This window comes from Lepidochelys kempii, chromosome 24 (assembly GCF_965140285.1).
Source record: "Lepidochelys kempii isolate rLepKem1 chromosome 24, rLepKem1.hap1, whole genome shotgun sequence".
NCBI classification, from domain to species: Eukaryota; Metazoa; Chordata; order Testudines; family Cheloniidae; genus Lepidochelys; species Lepidochelys kempii.
The window spans coordinates 3,342,468-3,369,380 of NC_136403.1; the positions used below are offsets into that span (position 1 = coordinate 3,342,468).

The following is a 26,913-nucleotide window of genomic DNA, read 5'->3' on the forward strand; positions in this document are numbered from 1 at the left end:
TTAGTGGCCACTCTTAGCTCTGGTGGGGGAGGGAACATTCAGCTGCTGGTAGGGCTCATTGTCCCTCGAGCACCACAGGGATTCAATGTGGCAGGATCGGAGCAGCACACCCGTTACCTCCATGTAGATGGTCGAGATCAAGGACGGATTGATTTTCTTCTTCTTAACAGAAGGCGGCTGTGAAGCAGAGTAACATGGTTGGTTATGGCATCCATAAGCCAAGCAATAAATCCCAGCTTCCCTGCGATGCTCTGGCAAGGACACGTGCGAACGTTTGTTACTCAGCAATCAATCTGCCTCGCTATTCGTCGAGCCATCAGGGAACGAGGGCTGCAAAGGGCTTTGACCCTTATTCCACCAGGAAGGGTAACACTCCAAAGGGACAGGAGCTTAAATAGCACAGTTCATGCCCCTGTTGGATGGGGCTGCAGGGTGTAGAATGGCAAAGCAAAGCCAGACATGCAAAGGGCCAGATCCTGCCAAGTGCTGAGTGCTTCCCCTGGGACCCCTTCAAGGCTGGTGGAGATCTGTATGCCAAGTCCACCAAACAGCTGCGTGCTCACCTTAGACCCAACTCCTGTTCTGCCACCTCCACGCACAGGACTGGCTAAGGGGCCACGTTATCAATAGCTACGTAGCTGCTGCAGGGCCATCCGGGGATTGCATGTGGACAAAGCGATCCCTCCACCACTGATGGGCAGACCCTGAGCTGGGCGTTGTGGGTTAGGCTCTGGGATTTTCAAAAGCACCTACATGACGTAGGAACAGGACTCCCATCGACTGGCAGTGGGACCTAGCCAAACCGTCAAGGTTAGAGGATGGGGTGAAATCCTGGCTCCATTGACTTCAGAAGGGGCAGGACTTCACCATTAATGTCAGTAGCACAAGTCCCAGTGGGGACCATCAAAGTCATTAGGTGCCTTTGAAAATGTTGCCCTCCAACCTTTACAACTTGGATTTTCAAATGGGCCTAAGTCAATGGAAGTTTGGGCCGGATTTTCAAAGGTATTTAGGAGCCTAAAAATGCAGATGGGATTTTCAAAAGCTTAGACACCTACTAGCCACCTATCTGTATCATTAGTACCTAAATACCTTTTGAAAAATCTCACCGCAGGTGTCTAACTCCCTTAGGGCCCTTTGTAAACCACAGCCTAAAGGTGCAAATCATGCAATGCTCCAGTCCAGGTCAACAATGTGTAACACACACCTGCCTGCTGACCTTTAATGGCCCCTTCAAACCTCTTTTGTATAACGAACTCACCCTATTTGCCCGCTCCATTTCAGGGGGCCTCCTACAACATGCCTGACCCCTTATGCTTAACAATCCACCCCAAACTGTATTTAGCTTTCACACTGATGGGCATCCCCAGACCTGCTCCTGAAGAGGCGCTCGGCGTAGCTCGGCATTTCATCTCTTCCACCAGTGGAGGTTGGTCCAATAAAAGAGATGGCCTCCCCCGCCCCATCTCATATATCCTGGGACCGATGGGGCTACAACTCCCATTAACATGGATGGGAAATCCTGCCAAGCCCCTTGAAAGTTTACCCCTCACACATTAGCGGGCCTAGCTACGTAGTATGAAAACCTTTTCAGAACCCAATACGGCTATTCACTGTGGCTTGCCCAGATATGGCTACCGCCATAGCAAGACATACTCACCCTCTGGACAGCAGCATACACCGTGAAGTCTGCTGCCTGGGGAAAGTCAAGACAATCAACATCAGTGAAGAGCAAATGATGGACAAAGGGCCCAGCTCCCAGCTGGCATAGGTCAGCATAGTTCTATTGACTTCAGCAGAGCTATGCAAAATGTACACCTGCCGAGGACCTGACCCAATGATCCTTGTACTACTAATAATGTAGTGCTTCTGGTCGTTAGGTCTCAGAACACTTCACTCACCCAGTGAGTCAGCTGGAGAGCCGAGATTCAAGACTAGGTATCCCAGTGACTAGCACAAACCACTAGAATATAGCCCTTTATCAGGGGCTGTTCAAGGAAAGAATTACAGTTAGATTAGAACTTGAACAGAGCAAAAATGTTATGGATTGAAGGTAATCAATGGTTATCAATGGTTCACTATCAGAATTGGACAGGGGGCCCACAGGGGCCAGTCCTGGGCCTGGTACTATTCAATATTTTCCTTAGTGATTTGGATAAGGGAGTGGAGAGCACGCTTATAAAATCTGCAGATGACCAAGCAGGGAGGAGCTTATGAAAGGTTAAAAAGCTAGGCAGGATTAGTCTTGAGAAAAGAAGGGACCTGATAAGTCTTCAAATCTGTTAAGGGCTGTTATAGAGAGGACAGGGTCAATGGTTCTCCATGTCCAATGAAGGGAGGCCAAGTAGTAACGGGCTTAATCGGCAGCAAGAGAGATTCCAGTCTCTAGCTCATAGAACTATCCTGAAGGTATTTTATGGAACAGTGATATGAGGAACCTACAGGTCTACACCTGTGAGATATTTCCCTTAAGTAGTTAGCATAAGGCTTGGAGGGCTCTGAGCCTGAGCATAAGGGAGTTACCCAGAGTTATTGGGGAACTGATAACATTGTGTTTAGGGGATCTGGGGAGTAAAGTGAGATCAGGGAACCCGAGGAATAGGAATAGAAACCAGCTGTGGATGTTTGAGGGTAGGAACATTCAGGTGAGTGCGATATTGTGCATGTCCAGGTTCCCAACCAGACATTGAACTTCATTCTGTTGTGCTGATACTGGGACCAGAACCTTTCAAACCTCAAATCTAATCAGTGATCAGCTGGAAATTCTTAAGTCAATATAATCAATAACCACTCAACAAATCAGACAACAGGTTAGCTAGTAGGAAAAACTTTCTGAACTCTCAGGGGAATTGAGCTCTGGAATAGGTTTCCGAAGGAGGTTGTGGAATCCACTGTCACTGGAGGTTTTTCAGAAGAGGTTGGACAAGGGATGGTCTCAGGTTACTTGGTCCTGCCTCAGTGCAGGAGGCTTGACTTGATGACTTTTCAAGGGCCCTTCCAGCATGGCATTGCTATGATTCTTCAAGAACCATTGGCCAGATCCTCAGCTAGTGTAAATTGTTAATGGAGCAATGTCAGTTTACACCAATAGAGGATCTGGTCCCACAGGCCTAAGAGGTGTCTCCTTTCATCCATACGTCTGCACAGGGAGTAGCTTGATGTAAAACAAAACCTATGGTTTGAAAGCAGCAGAGTGAACCTGGGTTGGGAGGACCACTGGGCGCTTACTTTCAGGTTGCAGTTGATCTCAGCGTAGATGGTGTTTCCTACAGTTCTTCCCTGTGCATTTCCATTCTGTACAGGGGAAAAAAAACAACCAGGTTGGTTTAAATATCTTAGTCACGGGGAAAAAAAATAAGGGACTTAATTTCCTTCCTGTCTCTTCAATCAGGATCACTGGCTCAACTGCTGAGAGAATAAAATTCAACCATCCTTTGGGGCCAGATCCAAGGTGCAATGAAATTAACAGGAACCATTCCACCCACTTCAATGAGCTCTGACTCAGGTTGCTAGAGGATGATGGACCCATGAATGACAACCAGCGCTGGGGGACTGCAAAGAAGAAGTCATGCCAAAAAAACTTGATCAGCTTTTTTAAAAACAGATACAAGAGAAGTGGATGGCGAGAATGTGGCAGAATTAATCTTTTTGGGGTTTCATAAAGCATTGGATCCCATCTCTCCTTAAAGCTAAACTCACAAAGCTAAGACATACAGTGTGAAGAGGCCACAGAGGGGACTCAAGTCATGAGAACCTTTCCACAGACAAACATGCCCTCCAGACCACAAGGTTCAGTCTGGCCATTCCCCCTGGGGAGGGGCAGCTTCATCACCTACAGCTTGTTTGGAACGAAGTAGCACATTTACTTATTTGGTCAGGCCTTCAGCGATCACTCTTACACATCTGTGGTCACCTAGAACATCTCAGTGACAGCAGGGATAGAGCTCAGAGTCCCCGTCGTTGAAACCTGAGCTAAAGGGAAATCCCCATTAGCAAATAGCAGTACAGGGCCTATGACACACGGGTGAGTTCTGATTCCAGTCAGTAGAGGACAGTGGTGCATATACACATTAACCAACAATGTTACCTCTGTTTTTATGCTGCTTTTATACATTAAATATCTGTACTTTTATTTTGAAAAACCCCATTGCTCATCTGACAGTAGCTCCACTTATCCAAGAAATGTAACAAAACAGGAAAGACGAGACGAATACAGGGAAAGTATTTTAAGTCTGTGGCAGGCTCCAAAAGAGTGAGATGAAATGAGTTCCAGGGGGCAGCAGAGGATCAGAAAGGGAGCAGCTATGCTCTAAACTGGCCAGAAGGTGGCAGCAGGTGGTTATGAATGAATCCTGCATGTTGATAGACGTTTCATTGACCTATCTGGAAAATATATTTCTTATTTCAAATCTTACAAGCGTATTTCTATAGCACTTCTATCCTGCAGGACTGAAAAGCTATGTTTACACTATACACAGGGTTTACTTCCCACGCCACTGCAAGGCAGCCCCCTCTGGGGTGGAGCATGGCATTCGAAACTTCAGGTAAATTATAGTCACCCCAACTGGATACACAGTCCAGTGAAAATTGCACTGGAGTGGGAATCAGGAGACCCAGGTTTCATGCTCAGCTTTGACCCTGAACAAGTCACTTCCCCCACTCTGTGCCTCAGTTTCCCCATACATAAAATGGGGGTAATTATGTTGACCTGACTTCATAAAAGTGCTTTGTAATCCACAGGTAAAAGGCAGCACCAGAAGTGCTAAGTTACGTATGGTGCCAGGATGCTCCATATTCTTTACAGAAATATGCTTAGGATATGAATATGACATAATTAAGATAAATTTTATGCAAGTTTCAGAGGGGTAGCCATGTTAGTCTGTTTCAGCAAAAACAACGAGGAGTCTTGTGGCACCTTAAAGACTAACAAATTTATCAGAGCATAAGCTTTCATGGGTTATGACCCACTTCTTCAGATGTATGGAGTGAAAATTACATTAGGCAGGCATAAATATACAGCACAAGAAAAGATGGGAGTTGCCTTACCAAGTGGGAGGGCCAATGATTCAATCAGGGTGGCTTGTCCCATTGACATTTTCTTGTGCCCCAAGACTCGTTTTATGCAAGATGGCTCATGTAAGATATCATTGGAAAGGTTATAATTTACTGAATGCGATTATACAATTTGTATGCATTTAACATTTCTCTATCTGGAGTTAGAGATATTAATTATGTAACAATTATAACTGTGGTTATACTTGGAGACGCCCACCAGACAATAAGCAATCAGCCTTAATGGGCTATTAGGAAAAAGACACTGAGTCTTCAAAGATGTGGATCCCCATCTTCCAGGAGTTCCTTCCTTTGGACATTGCAAATAAACCTGGTTTCATGGTTGCTTTGACACTGCAAGATCAGGTGATCATGTCATCTGGTAAAAAGTGCCCCCTTGGATACTGTTGGTACTTTTCCACTGGAAACAAAGGCTTCCCGCCTTACGTAAATTCTATTTACGGCTGGGAATTAAGGCAAACAGGACTCTTCTCCATTGCCTTCCTGCTCAAGAAGAAAGGCTGCTGAAAGTATCTGAAGAGACCAAGGAACTGAGCTGAGGGAAAGGCAAGGGCTGAGTCCAGACTAAGACAGGGGTCCAGTCTGTAAAAAGAAATAACGAACTCTAAGCTCCAGGAACTCTGCAACTTTCCTAAAAGGACATTTAGGGTGAGAAATTACTTCTTGAAACCTTTCAGAGTAGCAGCCGTGTTAGTCTGTATTCGCAAAAAGAATACTACTCTGAAGTTAGTCTCTAAGGTGCCACAAGTCCTCCTTTTCTCTTTTCTTGAAACCTGTCTCTTTAAGATCTTAAGCTCACTTTGCGTGTTTTGTTTTATTTGGTCAGTAATCTCTTATCACTTACAATTTACCTTTTATAGTTTATACACCGTAAGCTCATAAATTCACCCCCTCCCTCAGTGTGGAGGAAGATATGCACAGCTTCCCTCCCCCCAGATATGAATTGCAGAAACTGGATTTTGGAACTTATTCCAAAAATCCAGTTTGTGCAATTCATATCTGGGGAGAGGGAGGAAAGCTGTTTGTGCAATTTATATTGGGGGGGGAAGGGAGAGGGAAGCTGTGCATATCTTTCTCCACATTGAGGGAGGGGGTGGATTTATGAGCTTACGTTGTATAGATTTCTCTACAGAGAAAGACGATATTATTCTGGGTGTACTTTCCAGGGGGGAGCTGCACTTGAGTCCTGGGCAATTTCCTAGCCGAGTCTTCTCAGAGAGCTGTTTGCAGACGGTGTGATTCTACAACTTGTGAACCCCTACCTGTGTCTGGCGCTGCCAGAGGCCAGAGAGCCTAATTCAGCAAAACAGAGAGAGGGAGCCCAGGCTAGTGGAGCAGGCAGGCTCAGTGAAATCCCAGTACCTCAGGTGGCATCCTGGATGGGGGATCCAACCTGCCACATGTATTATTACGTGGGGCTTTCTAGGGCATTAGCTCAGAAGTCTGTTCTCCTTGTGCTTGTGTTGAGACAGGGATGCTCAATGACAGCGAAAGGTGACACATTCAAAGCCAATAAAAGGAACTAGTTTTTCAATTAATGCATAATTATACTGTGGAACTCACTCCCACAGGATGTCATTGAGGCCAAGAAGCTGGTAAGAGTCAAAGAGGGTTGGCAGACATTTATATGGAGAACAAGGATATTCAGAGTTGTAAAAATTAATGCAAACAGAACTTTGGAAGGGATAAAAACCCTCATCTTCAGGGCTTAAACCAATCTCGGACTATTAGTGATGAAAATGAGGCCTTCCTTGAGAGCAAGTTATCCCACCCCTGCCTAGAGAAGGGTTCTTTCCTCTTTCAGAGGCATCTGGTGCTGGCCACTTTCGCAGAGGTGATACTGGACCAGCCAGGCCTGGGTCTGATCCAGTCTGGCAATTCCCATGTTCCTAGGGATGGTTTTCTATCTGATCTAGGTGGGAAGGCTGTCGGGGATATCCGGTCTTTCTGCCAAAGCAGGGTGGCACTCCATGAGACTCACTCTCTGCGAAAGGTTTCAGCCTTTGCCATCATTAAGCCAGGTGAGCTGTAACAGCACTGATCCGGCCTTGCCTACAAAGGCAGAAAACGAAGGGATTCCCTCGGGACTCACAGCATGTCTTCTGGTGCGGGAGTCCTCCACTTCCTCGTAGAGGGTGAGGGGTGGGTCACCGTCTTTGCAGGAACCTTTGAAGAGACAGAACAAAGCAACTTGTGCAAGAGACCCCATCACATCCCATTCTCACAGGGTGAAAGTTACCCCAGGCAAAGCCCTCTGCTCAGGGTTGCCCAGGGTGTGGGCAGCTTGCCACTAACAGATCACTCTCAACCCTGATGTTTCCCAGAGCCACCCACCCTGGTCCCAGTGATATTTCCTCTAAGACTCTTGGCCTCCTACCCCAGGGTCTGGCTGCAGTGCAGTAAATCAGGATGAGCGTTTAAAAAAAAAAAAAAAATCTATAGACAGGAGGCAGTTTCAGGGGGTTACTATGGGTTTACAGGGCCAGTGTCTGATTCATAGATTTTCAGTCCAGAATGGAGTCAGAGGACCAGTGTGACCATCTAGCCTGACCTCCAGTGTAACACAAGTGTCAGCAGGGATGACTGACGGTGCAGAGACAGCTCTCCGCCATCCGTATGTGGTCTCATGTTAACCTGCTTTCATGACCTGAAGGTGACGTTCCTCTACTGGATGAGCATCCTTTTACCACTTACTTCGCTTCTTCCAATGCTTGCAGAGGAAGATGAGGGTGAGCATCGTGAGCAGAAGCAGCAGCCCCAGCCCTGCAGCAACAATTGCCCACAGTGGGACTTTCTGAAAAAAGTCTGTAAGAGAGAAACGTGAAAAGCTGAGTTCTCGTTACACTGCAGAATGCCAGAGCCTTTCCTGACCCTTATTCTCCACCCTACTTTATAGCATTTTTATGATGGGTTAGTTAATGGGCAGTAGATGCTTTGGTAAATGATAGATTAATTGTCACAAAGCCCAACAGACTGCTGAGAAATATTGCCAACCGCTGGTATTCAATAAAATCATGAGTTTGGGTTACAAAATCCATGTTGTTGGGTTTTTTTTATTTTGCCCTCTGGCTTCCAATCCTTTCGCGTTCACTTGGGTCATATTTTCATGTTTGTCTCCTACACCCATTGATAGCTAGAAACTTACTTTTTTAAAAAATGAAAGCTGAGGGTCTCACCTTGTCGCCTGACTCTAGGAGTTGGGGCTTTAATGAAAATGCTTAAGGTCATAAAACTTGCAACAAAATCATGAGAGCTTGCAACACCAGCCTACGGCAGATAACCATACGTAACGCCTTCTACAGAGATGCTCAAACACATACCACTCAGACCCTTAGCATGCTACTGGCCACGTGCAGCAGCAAGGCTGTCCAAGCTGATCACCGGGGCCCAATTCAGAGCCTTTTAGCAAAAAATAAAACAAAAACAAAAACCACCAAAATTTTTAAATAAAAATACCAAACCAACAAAATAGACGTTTTGACAGCAGCCTGTTTACTCACTCAAAATACTCCCTACTGTGTCTTACACAGGCCAGGTTCCTCCAGGTAAGATGACATTTCTTCATCAGCCCTACAACTCTCTTGCTCAGAGGGAGTCAGGAGTTTTATAAAGGGGTTTCCTACCCAGAGTTCATTGCAGAGAAAGGAAGTCCCTCCCCTGTTTCTCTGGATGATTGCTGGTTTGGCTGGCCAATCAGTTCTCTTTCCCTCACTTCTAGTTCTATAGGGACATCACCCACTACAATACTTGAGACTAGAGTGGGTCACAAATGTTTCATTCAAAAGGTTTGACCAAAAAAAAGTCATTTTTTGAAAAAACACCATAGATTTCAGTGAAATTTTATCAAAAGGCTTCATTTTTCCTCTTATGTCAAAACATGCCATTTTCAGAATGAAATGTTTGGCTTTTCATTCTGAAACACATTTCTGCTATTTTTTTTAAAAGTTGAAAAGGTCAAATAGGAACACAATGTTCTCATCTGATTGAAATGAAATGTTTTGATCGACATAAAATGCAACTTTTAAAATTTTAATTTCATTTGGGAGGAAACTTTCAATTGTGTTTTGTTTTGTTCCACGGGGGCTTTGTAGGTGCGACTGCAATCATCATTATAGCAAAGAGGCACTTCCTGAAGAGCCCATAATCAAGAGGAATAACAGCAAGTCTGTTCCCTTGAACAGCACCACTGGTTTTCCTGAGGTCTGCCATCCTACTACTTAACCAGCTCAACCCTCCTTCACAGGGACTGGGAGCACTGACATCTGAAATGGCAGGTGTATCCCTGCCTATCCCTTTACTGGGATGAGCTATTTGAATCCTAGAATCCCTGCAATGTCAGGCTGGAAGGAACATTGAGAGGTCATAAAATCCAGCCCCCTGCGTTGAGGCAGGACCAAATAAATCCAGACCAGCCCTGACAGGATTTTGTCCAGCCTGTTCTTAAAAACCTCCAGTGATGGGGATTTCACAACTCCCTGGAAGCCTGTTCCAGAGCTTATCTACCCTTAGAGCTAGAAAGTGTCTCCTAATATCTAACCTAAACCTCCCCTGCTGCAGATTAAGCCCATTGTTTCTTGTCCTATGGAGAACAATTGATCACAGACCTCTTTATAACAGCCCTTCACATATTTAAAGACTGCTGTCAGTCCCCCCTCCCCCTCCATCTTTTCTCAAGACTAAATGAGCCCGGTGTTTTTTAATCTTTCCTCACAGGTCTGGTTTTTTTAATCTTTTGTCATTTTTGTTGCTCTCCTCTGAACTCTCTGCAATTTGTCCCCATCTTTCTTAAAATGTGGTGCCCAGAGCAGTCCACAGGACTCCAGCTGAGGCCTCACCAATGATCAGAAGAGTGGGACAATTACCTCTCGTGTCTTACATACTACGCTCCTGTTAATACACTCCAGAATGATATTAGCCCTTTTGGTAACGGCATCACATTGTTGACTCATTCAATTTGTGATCCACTGTAACCCCCAGATCCTTTTCCCTAGCCAGTGGTTTTACTTGCAAACATGTATAGACCACGTGCCCCTTGCACTGGGAACAGAAGGTAGTGTGAGGTTTGTGGTGGGTCTTAAATCCCGCAGGAGGAACTTCCATGGGCTTGGACCAGCCCCAAAAACCTGTTGCCTTCGCAGACGAGCTTTACCCTGTTCTAAACTGTTTCGCACACAGGCCCCTCTGTGCTGGGGTTTGGGAGCTGGATTTACACAGGCTTCTTTGAAAATCCCAATCCTGGATAAAGGGCTGGTCAAAAATTTTCCTTCACGTGTGTTTTGACCGAAAATTGCTTTTTTTTTTTTTGGGTTATATAAAATATTTTCATGAAGAGCATCTGCTTCCGATGGAAAATTTTGAGTTTTGTGTGGAAAAAAAACCCCAAATCAAAAAATATGGGCCTTGGCCAAAAATGTTTGGGTTTTGGTTTATTGATGAATGTTTTGTGGAAAATTGAGACTGAAACAATTTTGTTATTTTGTGTAAATTTTCTCCGTGTTCGGGGAGGGGGGAGAAATGTTTCCCAGAGAGCTCTACCTATCCCAAAATCTGTACCTCACTTCCCAGCTGCCCCATGTGAAGGTGGGCAAGTCATATCACTGCCCTGTGCCTCAGTTTCCCCATTTGTAAGATGAGGGTGATGAAACTGCCCTCTTTTGTGAAGTGCTTGGAGATTTACAGCTGAAACATGCTATATAAGAGCTATTAGTCAAAGAGAGCAAGATCCGCACTAGTGGAAACACACGAGTATCACTGAAACCTATGCAACTAGCCACCAGAGCTCTGGCTGCTCCCAGACCCAGAGGCCCATGCATTTCAAATGCTAAGTTGCAGAAGACAATAAATCCACACATATATTTACCTGTGGCTGGGGAGTTGCACAATGGTTTGACATCTACAGTGTCTGCTTCCCAGCTGGCTCGGTTACTAGCATTACATCGGTAGAAGACGTCACCGCTGTCTGCATTAATCACTACGTGCAGCAGGGATTGGTAGCCAGGGAGCTGATGGTCCCTGTCAGACAGGATCCGGGACATGCCTTGGGACCAGCTGTAGCTGACTGTGTCAGCACCAGGCACCGAGCAGGACAGGGTAATGTTGCACTGGCCGAGCTCCTGGTGGGCAGAGAGCACCATGAGGTTTGGCTGCTGGACTCGATCTGAAAGGAGAGACCCTGGTGAGAGATGCTGAGGAAGGTGGCTGCCGTCAGTGACACACACTGGGGAAAACGTGATCTTTGCTACTCACCAAACACAGAGACACAGAACTTTGTGATGTTGACTCGGCCTCCTCCAGGGTCAACTTCCAAGGTATAGAGGCCACTGTCTGACTTGTTAACGGGATTGATCTGCAGTGAGAGGTTCTCATGGTGGAAAGTGACTCTGTCGATAAAATGTGGGGCTGACCCAAGGTCATGGGCTTCCTTTTTATTAAATGTTACAAGCCGATACGTCTCTTTTGAGCCTAGTGCGACCCTCCAGGTGATTTCTGCCCAATGCTTCGGCAATTTCACTGGCTGTAACTGGACAGATTCCCCTGCAATTGCGGCCACTTCCATTTCTTTGCAACCTGGAGGTTAAAAAGTACAAACAGCAGGTGAGTGAAGGGTTAACTGGGTCCCAAGCTTGTCAGGGAAACATGGGCTAAAACAGGATCACTTCCTGGCCTGGCTTAGGTGTGTGGAATTTAGTGCTGGTGAACGGTGCTGAACTGATCAGCTTGGAGTCCTCTATTAAACCACAGAGCGGCTGCATCAGCATTGACCTGCACCCGGGTGGGGTCAGCCCCAATGGCCAGTTCAATCCTTGCTCCACCCCACTTTTCACTGTCACGGGCAAAGGGGTTTCCACCACATCCCTGGGGACGCTGATCCACAACCCCATCCATTCCACTGTCTCACGCTTCTTGGAGAGGTGGAATGGGTTTGTGGCTAAGGCACTGAGCCAGGCCTCAGGACACCTGGGTTCAGTGTGACCAGCTCAGCCACAGATTCCAGGGGTGACCTGGGGCAAGTCGCTTCACGTATCTGTGCTTCAGTTTCCCTCCTAAAAGTGGGGCTACTCTTTCCTTCCAATCTCTGTCTTGTCTATTTAAAGTGTAAGGTCTATGGAGCAGGGACTGCGTATGTGCAGCATCCCACATGTTAATAACCCCTGGCTCTTATCAGTACATCTCAACGTGCTTTCCAAAGGAGGTCAGTTTCATTAGCCCCATTTTACAGCTGGGGAAACTGAGGCATGGGGAAGGGAAGTGGCTTGCCCAGGGTCACTCAGCAGGAGAGCTAGAAATAAGCACTCAGGTCTGCTGAATACCAGCCCAATGTTCTATCCACTCAGCCACACATGATGGCCCCTGGGGACTACCAGAATATCATCACTGATACTCCTGGCTAGACGTTCAGTCTCCCTGGCTCATCCGGGCCCTGGAGTCTTTCTTCAGTCGGTCACCAAGGTTGAGAAATGAGCTTTCATTCATTAGCATTTAGATGACAGTGCCAAGTGGGATGGTCTTATGGACTGTAGCTTGGACCCCTTTCCACCAGAAGCTGCACGGAGCCCCACGCTCTCTTTTCACACCAGCCCCGGAGCAGCCCCTAGGTGCTAGCCGCTCCTGCAAAGCGTCAAACTGAAAAGCTCTTGAAAAATAACCCCCAAGAGCGTGAGTATTTTCTGCTCATCTGCCTTTTCCTGTGTGTGGTGAAGTAGGTGCCATTGTCTCCGAGCCAGCAGCGCAGGTAAGCTGCTCTAGGGACCCTCAGAGGAGGGACAGGCGTGTGCAAATGGGGCTGTTAAACAGCTTCCCTCTTTCCCCTCACAGCTGCTGTCAGGGGGGAAGTAGAAGAAGCCGCTGGGGTGAGCAGGATTCCTGGGACCGGAGCTTCCTCACTCGGGCAGATCATTGGCCCATCAAGCCCAGCCTCCCTCTTCCAGCAGCACCCACCAAGGTGCAGGGCAGAAGCTGCTGTGCCCGGTGCGAGGACAGCGCCGTTGTTACAGACGCTTTCCTCCTAGACCCACTTCCCGTGGGGCAGGCAGCCACAGCAGGACACAGAGGGCCTGAGTCTCATTCACACCTAGGCCCCTTTACGCTGCCTGAGAGCGTAAATAAGATTCTGGTCTTCAGTCCTCAGTTGTACTCAGTTTCTATTTGGCTCAGCTGTGGGGACAGGTGGGTACGTGGGATCCTTCCATTCTGCTTATCTTGGGCATCCCAGAGACTGGAACGGTCCCTGACGTAACTTAGACCAGCTTCAGGGCTGCTCTAACTTACCCTGTGCCACCAAGCATCTGTTGGAGCTTTGTGGGCTCTGCCCCACCCCCTCCTGCACCTGGCATGCCCCTTTCCCGGTCCTCCCTGACACACTCCTTACACTGGCTTTACTCACTCAAGACTTCCCCTGAAAGAGGGAGAACCCTCAGCTGCCCGTTTCCAGCAGACTCACGGTGGCTTAGTCACATAGAGGACTGAGCCTCCCATACAGCAGCCTAGCAAGCGGTCTACGTGGAAGTGAGGTCTCACTTCAACCCACAGGACCCAGGGCTGGCCACTGTACAGCGAATCACACACTTAGCCACTGCCTCGAACCGGCCGGGCTTAGAATAACACTGTGGTCTGTGTTCAGAGTAACAGCCGTGTTAGTCTGTATTCGCAAAAAGAACAGGAGGACTTGTGGCACCTTAGAGACTAACCAATTTATTTGAGCATGAGCTTTCGTGAGCTACAGCTCACTTCATCGGATGCATACTGTGGAAACTGCAGCAGACTTTATATATACACACAGAGAATATGAAACAATACCTCCTCCCACCCCACTGTCCTGCTGGTAATAGCTTATCTAAAGTGATCATCAGGTTGGGCCATTTCCAGCACAAATCCAGGTTTTCTCACCCTCCACCCCCCCACACAAATTCACTCTCCTGCTGGTGATAGCCCATCCAAAGTGACAACTCTTTAACTTGGTTTTAACTTGGATTTAAACTTGAAGAGTGGTCAGTTTGGATGAGCTATTACCAGCAGGAGAGTGAGTTTGTGTGTGTATGGGGGTGGGGGGGATGTGAGAAAACCTGGATTTGTGCAGGAAATAGCCCAACTTGATTGTCATGCACATTGTGTAAAGAATTGTCACTTTGGATGGGCTATCACCAGCAGGAGAGTGAATTTGTGTGGGGGGGTGGAGGGTGAGAAAACCTGGATTTGTGCTGGAAATGGCCCACCTGATGATCACTTTAGATAAGCTATTACCAGCAGGACAGTGGGGTGGGAGGAGGTATTGTTTCATATTCTCTGTGTATATATAAAGCCTGCTGCAGTTTCCACGATATGCATCTGAGGAAGTGAGCTGTAGCTCACGAAAGCTTATGCTCTAATAAATTGGTTAGTCTCTACGGTGCCACAAGTCCTCCTTTTCTTCTTACTGTGGTCTGTGCTAACACCTTTGTGCGTCTTCTGCTCAGCAGACAGCCTGAGCTGCATTTAACTCACAGGTTGATTGTCTCCCTGAGACAGCATTCTCCAAAACAGAGCAGAGTCAGTGTTAGCTTTAACACTAGAGTTGCCAATTGGGGTTGAAGGTATTCCTCGGGTTTGACATTTTTCTTGAAGGTTTCACCACATGACAATCTTTAATTAAAGATTAATCTTGAATTCCTGAAGACTCCAGGACAATCCTATTGGCAGCCCCCTGCCCTCTCTTCCCCACACACTTTTACATAAATAGCCACAAGGACAAGGTTGAATTACATGAACACAATCAAAAGAAAGAAGCTAGAATAAGTATTGTCCCATGCTCAGTATGACACCAAAACTTAGGTTTACTCTTTAAGAAACTGAATATTGTAATAAATAAGAACCAGTTTTTCATAACAGGGCTTTTCATCCATTGATCTCAAAGCACTTTGCAAAAGTGGGTCAGCGTCATTATCCTCATTTTACAGGTGGGGAAATTGAGGCACAGAGCAGGGAAGTGACTGACAGTATGCATCATTGTGGAGCTGGGAACAGAACCTGGAAGGGGGGAAGTGGGGCAGATCCCTAGCTGGTGTCAATCAGAAAACACAGCCGCATTGCAGGCAATGGAGCTATGTCAGTTTACACCAGATGAAGATCTGCTCTCACTCGCTCCCACTCCACAGCCCTATCCATGGATAGCACACAGCTATGGGCCTGTTGCTCATTTACCCTAAGGCCACTTTACTCCCCTCTGCCAGAGTAAAGCAGCCTTAAAAGGGGAGCGACTGTAATTTACATCTACTTACGGCCCCTTTAACGTGGCCAGCATGTTATAAAGAGACCTTCGTGAAAATGAAACTCGGGCCCTACATATTTAGCTCTTTTAATCTCTCCTCACAAATGAGCTTTTCTGGCCCCAGGATAATTTGTGCTGCTTGTCTGTGAATTCCCTTCAGTTTGTAAACTCTCCTGTACTGAATGATCGAACACTGAACCGCATATTCTAGCAACCGAGCAACACACAATCACCTCTCCATTCCATGACCTGATACTTCTGCATATGCATCTCCAAAGCACATCAGCTTGCTTGCCCCTTGCTGCGCCTGTCTCATTCACTGCTGATGTGTCTTGTGACACTGGCAGACCAGGTGCCAGCCCATGCCCTAGGCCTCCCTGAACGCTGACAAATGCAGAGCAGGAAACTCTCCTGGCTCACCTGTGTGTTAATGTTATTACCATCGATAGCAGAGTCAGAAGAATGTGTCCAGACTTTATGGAATGCTTGTAGGACGCAGCATGTATTAATCCTACTTATAATATCTGCCTCCCATGCCATAAGGTGATGTTCAATGTTTGCTCTGTAACTCTTAAGTTTGCTGAGACTGTAGATCCCCACAGTCAGGAGAGAAACAATATTAAGTGTCAACTGCTCGTTTACCACAAGCAGGGTTCTCTCCTCCCCACCACCACAAGGTCTACAGACATCAGACAAACCACTGTGGATAAAAGCCTTTGTTAATTTTGCTTCCCCCACACCCTGAAGAGGAGACGTGTGCAAGCCCACACGTCCCATCAGAGTTTGAACGTTGGGGGAAGGGAGTAAAAATGCCTGTTTAGAAGAAATTGATCTCTTTATGCTGTCAGGACTCTGAGCAGCAAAGATTCCTACACATAAATGAGAGATCCGCCGAGCTGCTTGGCTTGGGTTAGCCCTAAAGGACGTACAAGTTTGCTTATTGCAGACGCTTCTATTACCCTTTGTGTATGTTCACCTGCTTTAGCCTTGTCAATAACTCTCATTTCTTTTGCCTAGTTAGCAAACCTTTAGTTAGGTTGTTACAAGGTTGGTTACAGGTGTTGTCTTTGGGTTGACCTAGGGTAAGTGACTGGTCGTTACCTGAATACTCCTGTGACTTTTAGTGTAAGAGACCAGACCACTCATCACAGAGGTAGGTGTGCCTGTGTGGCAAGATAGTTCAGAGTGCCCAAGGGGACCGTCTGGGGCTCCCTATTAAGGTTGCTCTAGGGCCTGAGGAGTTGACATGTGTTACTTGGTTGGTGAAATCTAAGTATAGAACCCACAACCAGTTGGTGTTTGTGCCCTGGTTCTTTACAGTCTGCCCTGAAGTTAGCATTGACGGTCGTGAGCCACTCCAGACAGCATGACAAGTATCACCTGTGGGTTTCTTTCAGCCAGTACAGCTTTCCAGAGTCCTCTTTCCACTGCAGAATAGAGATGTATTTCAGTCCTATGGGTCCTATCCCATGTCAGGTTCTGCTCGAACCCTGTACTCAGGTGGCATTTTCCTGACTGCAGGGAGTCACTCCGGAGGTGCAGAAGTCAACACTAATGGAGTTCAACGCAGGATTTGTGCCACTTACAAAGAAAAAAATACCCAAATACCCACTGGAGAAAGGGGATAGACAAGACTGGGAGCTTTCAGGGGCAGGGTCTGTCTTTTTTAAAAATCTTTTCATACAGTACAACAGGGCCCCAATCCTAGAGGTTTCAGAGGAACTAAATAGCTCATTGCCTGGAGTCGGACTAGAATACTTTGACAAATGTGCTAAGACAGGGTAACTCGCAGTGAAAGACAGGGTAACTAGCAGCATTGCCAGCTCTTGGAATTTTTCATGAAACTCATGATAGTTAGTGTTTTCCTTCAAGCCCCAGCTCCCGGAATCATGTGATTAGGTGAGAATCCCCCCCTTCCAGTTTGCAAAAAATAGAAGTTTCTAGCAGAGTTGGTTGGGAATTTTGCAACAAGACATTTTCCCATTTAAAAAAATGTCACTTTGTCAAATCCATTCTGTTCACGGGAAAGTGGCGGTTTTGACAAATTTCTCAATTTGAAAAAGTAAGTTTTTTACATTGTTGCACCCTATTTTGACAAAATGAAACATTTTGGTTCCCTGGTTCAAAAAAACTTTTTGTTTCAAAACTTAAGGTAATTATAGTATAAAAATTGGTCAAAATTGAAAATAAAACATTTCAAAGCTATCAGAACAAAGCATTCTGATTGACCCAAACCAACTTTCTTGTTTTGGTTTGCTGTTTGCAAAAACTTTCAAGATTTTGACTTTTTGTCGTGGGTCGAATTTGGCAAATAGTTTTGGTCAAAAAGGGGGGGAAAGTTGAAAGCGTCAAACTGGTTCATTGAGGCATTTTCAAAATGAAATTTACCTTGATTTTCTTTCTTTTTTTTAAAAGAGCAAAACACCCAAAAACTAAACGGAGAAAAATATTTTGCTTTGCATCAACCCATAAGAACATAAGAATGGCCCTACTGGGTCAGACCAAAGGTCCAGCTAGCCCAGTATCCTGTCTTCTGACAGTGGTCCATGCCAGGTGCCCCAGAGGGAATGAACAGAACAGGGAACCATCAAGTGATCCATCCCCTGTCTCCCATTCCCAGCTTCTGGCAAACAGAGGCTAGGGACACCATTCCTGCCCATCCTGGCTAACAGCCTCCATGAGTTTATCTAGTTCTTTTTTTAACCCTGTTATGGTCTTGGCCTTCACAACATCCTCTGGCAAGGAGTTCCACAGGTTGACTGTGCGTTGGGTGAAGAAATACTTCCCTTTATTTGTTTTAAACCTGCTGCCTATTCATTTCATTTTGTGACCCCTAGTTCTTGTTTTATGAGAAGGAGTAAACAACACTTCCTTATCTAGTTTCTCTACACCAGTCATAATTTTATAGACCTCAATCATACCTAGAATCATAGACTTTAAGGTAAGAAGGGACCATTATGATCATCTAGTCTGACCTCCTGCACAGCACAGGCCACCGAATCTCACCTACCCACTCCTGTAACAAACCCCTAACCTGTGTCTGAGCTATTGAAGTCCTCAAATCGTGGTTTAAAGACTTCAGGGTGCAGAGCATCCTGCAGCAAGTGACCCATGCCCCACGCTCCAGAGGAAGGCGAAAACTCCCCAGGGCCTCTGCCAATCTGCCCTGGAGGAAAATTCCTTCCCGACCCCAAATATGGTGATCAGCTAGACCCTGAGCATGTGGGCAAGACTCACCAGCCAGACACCCAGGAAAGAATTCTCTGTAGTAATTCAGATCCCACCCGATCTAATATCACATCACAGGCCATTGGGCATATTTACCGCTAATAGTCAAAGATCAATTAATTGCCACAATTAGGCTACCCCATCATAGCATCTCTTCCACAAATTTATCAAGCTTAGTCTTGAAGCCAGATATGTCTTTTGCCCCCACTGCTCCCCTTGGAAGGCTGTTCCAGAACTTCACTCCTCCGATGGTTAGAAACTTTCGTCTAATTTCAAGTCTAAACTTCCTAATGGCCAGTTTATATCCATTTGTTCTTGTGTCCACATTGGTACTGAGCTTAAATAATTCCTCTCCTCCCTGGTATTTATGCCTAAGATATATTTATAGAGAGCAATCGTATCTCCCCTCAGCCTTCTTTTGTTAAGGCTAAACAAGCCAAGCTCCTTGAGTCTCCTTTCATAAGACAGGTTTTCCATTCCCTGGAACATCCTAGTAGCCCGTCTCTATACCTTGTCCAGTTTGAGTTCATCCTTCTTAAACATGGGAGACCAGAACTGCACACAGTATTCCAGATGAGGTCTCACCAGTGCCTTGTATAACAGTGCTAACACCTCCTTATCTCCACTGGAAATACCTCGCCTGATGCATCCCAAGACCGCATTCGCTTTTTTCACGGCCATATCACATTGGCGGCTCATAGTCATCCTGTGAACAACCAATACTCTGAGGTCCTTCTCCTCCTCTGTTACTTCCAAGTGATGTGCCCCAGCTTACAACAAAAATTCTTGTTATTAATCCCTAAATGCATGACCTTGCACTTCTCACTATTAAATTTCATCCTATTACTATTACTCCAGTTTACTAAGTTTCAGAGTAACAGCCGTGTTAGTCTGTATTCGCAAAAAAAAAGGAGTACTTGTGGCACCTTAGAGACTAACCAATTTATTTGAGCATAAGCTTTCGTGAGCTACAGCTCACTTCATCGGATGCATACCAGTTTACTAGGTCATCCAGATCTTCCTGTATGACGTCCCGGTCCTTCTCTGTATTGGCAATACCTCCCAGCTTTGTGTCATCCGCAAACTTTATTAGCACATTCCCGCTTTTTGTTCCAAGGTCAGTAATAAAAAGATTAAATAAGATTGGTCCCAAAACCGATCCCTGAGGAACTCCACTGGTAACCTCCTTCCAGTCTGACAGTTCACCTTTCAGTATGACCTGTTGTAGTCTCCCCTTTAACCAGTTCCTTATCCATCTTTCAATTTTCACATTGATCCCCATCTTTTCCAATTTAGCTAATAATTCCCCAAGTGGAACCGTATCAAATGCCTAGCTGAAATCAAGGTAAATTAGATCCACTGTGTTTCCTTTGTCTAAAAAATCTGTTACCTTCTCAAACGAGATCAGATTGGTTTGGAACGATCTACCTTTTGTAAAACCATGTTGTATTTTGTCCCAGTTACCACTGACCTCAACTTCCTTAACTACTTTTGCCTTCAAATTTTTTTCCAAGACCATGCATACTACAGATGGCAAACTAACAGGCCTGTAGTTACCCGGATCACTTTTTTTCCTTTTCTTAAAAATAGGAACTATGTTAGCAATTCTCCAGTCATATGGTATAATCCCTGAGTTTACAGATTCATTAAAAATTCTTGCTAATGGGCTTGCAATTTCATGTACCACCCCTTAGCTGTCTCTTTGCCAAGCTGAAAAGTCCCAGTCTTATTAATCTCTCCTCATACGGAAGCCGTTCCATACCCCTAAACATTTTTGTTGTGCTTTTCTGAACCTTTTCCAATTTCAATGTATTCTTTTTGAGATGGGGCGACCACATCTGCACACAGTAGTTAAGATGTGGGCATACCATGGATTTATACAGAGCAGGGATCGGCAACCTTTGGCACGCGGCCTGTCAAGGAAATCCACTGGCGAGCCGGGCCGGTTTGTTTACCGGCAGCGTCCGCAGGTTCGGCCGATCGCAGCTCCCACTGGCCGCGTTCGCCGCTCTCCTACCACCCAGCTCTGAAGGCAGCGGCATCACCAGCAGCGCAGAAGTAAGGGTGGCAGTACCACGACCCCCCCTACAGTAACCTGGCGACCCTCCCGCAACCCCATTTTGCGTCAGGATCCCCACAGTTACAACACCATGAAATTTCAGATTGAAATATCTGAAATCATGAACTTTACGTTTTAAAAAATCCTATGTCTGTGAAATTGACCAGAATGGACCGTGAATTTGGTAGGGCCCTATCGATGGGAAGAATCAGTGAGATTCAGACCCAGGCTGGATGTGATGATCTGCAGAGTTGAAGGTGATGCTTAGGTTACAGGCCTGATTGACGCGGGGGAAATGGCTGCTATCCACAATGACTGAGAAAGGAAGGAAGGGGAAGATGAATTTCTTCAACGCCACTGGACCCCTGGATTTAAAGGGATATTCCCAATTGTTAGACACAACAATCTGAGACCCTCTTTGCTGCCACTTTAAGAAACCTTCTTGTATTGTCCACAATTCTATTGATCATTGTTCGTAAGGAAACCCAGTACTAATGACATTTAGTGGGTTAGGATTCTTGTTAACACCCTAGATATATTAGCTGCATTTCTCCAGGTTGAACATTTATCTTCTGCCCAAATTTCACAGGGGAGACCAGGGTTTCTCAAATTGGGGGTCCTGACCCAAAAGGGAGTTGCAAGGGAGGGTCGCAAGATTATTTGGGGGGGGGTCACAGTATTGCCACCCTTACTTCTGTGCTGCCTGAAAAGCTCGGCAGAGAGCGAGGGCTGCTGACCAAGGCCCCAGCTCATAAGGGAGCCGCACAGAAGAAAGGGGGGCCATACCCTACCGTGCCGTCCCTACTTCTGTGCTGCTTCTGGCGGCAGCCCTGCCTTCAGAGCTGGGCTCCTGGCCAGGAACTGCAGCTTTCCCGCCGCCCAGCTCTGAAGGCAGGGCCGCCGCCAGCAGCAGTGCAGAAGTAAGGGTAGCCGTACCGTGATCCCCCGCACAATAACCTTGTGACCCCCCACACAACTCCTTTCTGGGTCAGGGCCCCTACAATTACAACACCGTGAAATTTCAGATTTAAATAGCTGAAATCATGAAATTTACAATTTTTTTAAATCTTCTGACCGTGAAATTGACCAAAATGGACTGTGAATTTGGTAGGGCCCTACCCATGGGGCCACCCTAACCCAACCCGTTGCTGTTTAATTGCCACTTGTGTGATGGTGTGAACAGCCAGGCCATGGGAATTCAGTTTTCAAGTAAGGTTCTGTTCTAATCTTTTGCCAGATCCTCTGTTAATCCTGACTGCTTCCATAAGGGCTCATCACCTGAGGAAGGGCTGCCTTGCCAGGCTATAGTTAACCCTTTCCAATCATGGCTTTTTAGAAACATGTCCTGTTTCTGGGACTGAACAGTTCTTTTTTAGATTTATTTCTCCTCTCCCTGCCCCCCCGCCACACACACACTCACATACACACCAGATTAAAGACAGTGGGTCAGATCCTCAGCTGGTGTAAATTGGCATAGCACGGCTGGCTGCAATGGATTAACAGCTGCTGAGGATCACACCCAGCCTGATTTGCTTCTCACTGAAACCAGTGTGAATCGGGAACAACCCCTGGGAAGTCGGACTAGTGCAAAACTGGTGGAAATGAGAGGAGAATTGAGCCTCCGTACCCTGTGTATGTATAATACGTACCGTATGTATAGAAGGTACCATATGGACTGGACACAACTAACCATTGTAACCGCAAGATCTTATCTTTGCAGTCTTGCTCCCTTTCCTCGATTACCCTGTTCTTCTTCTCCCTTGTGTTGTGTCTAATATTTTAAGGGCCAGATCCTCAGCGGGTGTCAGTCGACACAGCTCCATGGAAATCCCTCAGGTGATTTCAGTTGGCCCCAGCTGAGGCTCTCCACTTTAGTAACTAAACTCTTTGGCTCAGAGGAGGTAAGGCATTTTGATTTGCCTGCACAGCCCCGAGCGTGCACCCTGGTGCAGAAAAAGTAATAGACACACATTACAGAGACACTGGGCTGAATTCTGCTCCTATTTACGCCGATGTAAATCCAATGCAACATTCACACTGGTGTTACTGGGAGCAGGAATTGGCTGACAGGGTGTTGTTTAAACCACATCTGTTCACTCGAACCATTTGCCAAATCCTCTGCTAATCCAGGCCCTGATCTGATGGAAGGACTATCGAACAGGCTTCCACAGAACTGATTCAGCAGGGGTAATGCAAGCTCGCCCCATGCTCCCCCACAGACCTGCCCTAAAGTGATCAGCCTGAAGCAGTGAGAGGGATGGTGGAGTTTGCAGGCTCTCTTTGGTCCCTCTACGAGGACTGCGGCACAACCCTGTGATGTGGACTCTGAGAAGTGGGCTGCCCACCAAGCAGCTTCCAGCTGATGATACCTGTCCGTCATTACAGACCTGCACCAGATCTGAACCAGGGAAAGGTTCTGCGGTCCCATACCAGCCTGCTACGCCACCCAGTCTTCAGAGATCAGCCCACTCTGGAGCCATGCCTGCAGCCTATCTTTTGCCAGCCCACCCACCCAAATCACCCCAGAGTATAAAGCACTGGCCGCAGCTTGCTATTGAAGTAAATCGGCATTATCCCAGATGGGTAAACAGTGCCCTAGGAGCCTACAGACAGCCTCGTTTCAAGGGGAGCTAGAACACAAAGCAGAATTTTCCAAAAATGTTGCAACACAAATAGACTCAGAGTAAAATTTTCCAAAGCATTCAAGTGAGTTAGGAACCTAGGTCCCATTTTCAAAAGTGATTTAGGCACTTAGGGCCATATCTCCAAAATATTTAGGCACCTAAAGATACAGCTAGTTGCCACGATGACTTTGAAAGTCCCCCTAGGTATCTAACTCCCAGAGGTGCTGAGATGCCCTAGTGGGATTTTCAAAAGTACCTAAGTGCCTATGTGAGTTAGGTGCCAGGATGATTTTGAAAATTCTTCTAGGCACCTCTCTGCATCTTTAGGCACCTAAACAGCTTTGAAAATCTGGTCCTTACGTCTTATGGAAAGCCAGTGGGATTTAGGTGCTTTTGAAAACGTTCCCCTCAACAGCCATGACACAAAATGATGTGCAGAGCCCCAGGTGAGCTTACAGCATGATACGAATCAGCCTGAATTTTAAGAGTGAGGGGCTATCTCTGATGTCTCTGTTTGTGGGTGCCCGACTCGAGAGCCCTCAAAGGGAGCTGGGTTTCAGAGGATGCTTGCTCAGGACAGATCCCTTGAAGGCCTCTAGAAATTGAAACATCCCAATCACTCGTCACTTGGGAAGATTTAGGCCAGTGACTTTATCACCAGCGTTGTCCCTAGAGTTTAAGAAAGTTGTTCTCTCTGTGCAATTCAGGTCGGTTATTCCACTGCAGAGCTGTTTCAATGGTGTGAAACCCCAAGCGCAAACAACTCGCCAAACTCAACTCGCAGTTTTGAATGATCCTGGATGCACCTTCTGATTAGCTGCTGTTTGCAAACATTCAGGTAGCTTTTTTTCTATATACGTGTTTGCAAATGGTACGTTTCAAGCCCATGGCAGAGCTTAGCTAAACCAAGAGGCCAGATTCTCCCCGCATGTAAATCAGCATCATTCCACTGAAGTAAATACAGCTATGCTGATTTACCCTATCTGAGGACACGCTTCTGGAATTGTTATAGATGTATAATAGATTCTCTCTCTATCACCCTTGAGAATGGGGTTAAAGTCAACGCCCACAATTTGCTCTTTGCCCGGGTGCTGCTCTGTAATTATCCCCATGGTTCACTGCAGTGCTATAAAGAAAATTAAGATGCAAAGGGCCAGTTTTTTGCCTGCACTCCCGTTCCCTTTGCACTGCTCTATCATCTAGCTAAAAGACCAGACCCTCTTCCCCCTCACCGTCCATTTCCCCCCTCCTGCTCTTGGGCTGAGGGAGGGGAGCCGTGCCTTTGGCCCTTGACTGTTCTGCTGAGGTGCCAACAAGGGGAGATAACCAGACCCAGCTTCAGTGGCTGTTTTGTCCGTTTGGGACTGAGACCCCCCTCCCCCCCCCCAAGCTTATTGCATGGCCACCAAGCTGGCAACCTCAAGGTGAAGAGTTCTGCAGCCTACAACTGAGCTCTTGAGCCATGAAGCCCCCCCTCCTGTCTGTTGCACAGACTTGGTGACATGACTGGTGAATTAACAGGGTTCCCTCGAACCTGTTGTAAAAATTAACACCGCGTACCTCCACCATGTACCACACAGAAAAGCAGCAGGCACAAGGAGACCCTCATGATCTGGTTCCAGAAGAGAGAATCAGCTGCACCGGTCGCTGTTAATAGCTGGAATATTTCATGTTACCCTCCCTGCTCTTGACACTCCAAGATGACAGAGGAGGCGAATTTCTGACAGCAAGCGACAGAAAAGAGACTCCTTCAAGACTGTCGGTCAACGACTTCCTCTGCTCCGTGTGGTTTCTCTGCAGTGAGTCCTGTCATTTCACAACAGAACAGTGACCGCTCTGCTCATAAAAGCCTACGCGCCATATCCTCCCGGCTTCCTTTAAAAGCCCCCAGCACAAATGCTAGCAACCAAACCGAGCCGTGCTAATTGCAAGTGCTTTGCTGCTTGACGCTTCCAATCCAGGCAGAGTTTGCAAGAGAAGTGACTAAAAAAAACTTCGGGAGCAGCAATGGGGAAGAACTAGTTCCAGTAGGAGGGGAGATGTGACTTGCGAAGGGTTGGGGAAGTAAGCACTTCTCATTGTAACAGGGTTTTTCGGTTGCAAACCCCAAAATACTTTACCAAGAAAGCTCCTTTTATGTATTTATTTCAGTTTTTACTTCCCTGTAATAGAAGAGTGTGATACTCTGGGCTCCCATAACTATCTTAAAATACACATATCATTTATAAACAGACCGAAGATCAAATGAAATAACCCAGTGACAGCATCAGTAATAACACAAAATTAATTTACCTGCCCAGAATCTCCACCACTGATAGCGATCCCTCATCCTCTTATGGGCAAGATGGGTCTTCCAGCGTGGTTTGAAGGCTGACAAATTCAGGCTGTTATAGACCCAGTTTCCAAAGGCTCAGGACCCAAGGTAAGTAGCATTTTCCTATTTTACAGATGGGGAAACTGAGGCACAGAGAAGGGCAGTGACTTGACCAAACACACTCAGCGGGTCCATGGCAGAGCCAGGAACAAAACCCAGGAGTCCCAAGTCCCATTCGGCTGGCCCATGCTACCACCTACCAAATCCCGACCAAGTGAGAATTCATTCCATTGCCCCTGATGGAGAATGTTGTGGAGCAAGAGTGTGTAGGGCAGAGCGGGGCCTTTCACCATCATTTCAGACTCCCACAGAGGCCCCAATCCTGAAAAGACTTATGCACACGCTGAATTTTACGTATGGCAGGGAGGATGGTTTTAGCTGGTGCGGAGTGTCATAGCTCACTGATTTCACTCTGCACCGGCCTCTGCACGGAGCTCAGTGCACTGCAGTGGGACTGCTCACATGCATACAATTAAACCCACACAGCCGTTTTTGCAGGGCTGGGTCCCGGACCCCTGATGTCAATGGCCAAGTTCCCATTCACTTCAGTAGGGCAGGAACAGACCTTTAGTTACTATTCCAGGCATCCTATTCCCTGATCAACCCCCAATGCCAGTTTTAGCAGATTCAAGTGTCCTCAACCCCTCCCCCATTTTTTATTCAGCTAATATTCTCACTTAAAAAAAAAAGTCAGAGTTTTTTCCCCATGCAGTTTCACACTTCTTGTGGTGATCACACCTGCTCACTGTGTGCTGGACCACAGGGGAAAATAGACTGGAGAAAGGAAGTATAAAGCCACGATGGGTGGGATTTTCCCCACCACAGCATATGCCTGCTTGTCAGTGTCTCTCTGCATCCTACCGGCCAAACCATGCAAGATGTAGGGCCCTGTGTCTGAAGGGGCTATAAATTAGACCCATTCCCTTGCTGACATTCATAACCCCATTTAGCACTTACTTAACACCTCCTCCTGTGTCCGGGACTGCCACTTACAGGCAGGGGTGAAAGTAACTTAACGGACTTACCGGTACTCAGGTCCCGGGCAAGGCTGGGGGGCGGCTCTGGACTGCCCCTTTTGCCCCCGCCCATGAGCAGCCCTGCTGGAACAGTCGACTGTGTACCGGCAGGAACTTTCTTACCGGTACGCCGTACCGGCTTACTTTCACCTCTGCTTACAGGACAAGGCAACAGAGGACGTGCGTTAAATCAGGGATGGGGCTATTTAAAGGGCTCCATGTAAGTTACACATGCACTTAGCCTCCCTTACACATCAGTAGATCAGGGTCAGTAGATGTGGGGGAGGCTAAGGGCT

General features: G+C 46.7%; 1 protein-coding gene across 1 annotated transcript; it reads right to left on the minus strand.

Moving 5' to 3' along the window:
- Positions 1-25,008, minus strand: LOC140902488 (natural killer cell receptor 2B4). The gene is made up of 8 exons (XM_073322611.1): positions 24,788-25,008; positions 11,320-11,640; positions 10,934-11,230; positions 7,768-7,878; positions 7,166-7,239; positions 3,229-3,294; positions 1,661-1,696; positions 1-177 (listed from the first exon to the last, which is right to left on the minus strand). Exons 1-8 carry the CDS (start codon positions 24,834-24,836, stop codon positions 1-3), a joined length of 1,131 nt encoding a protein of 376 aa, XP_073178712.1. The 5' UTR covers positions 24,837-25,008.
- Between the last annotated feature and the right edge of the window lie 1,905 nt (positions 25,009-26,913).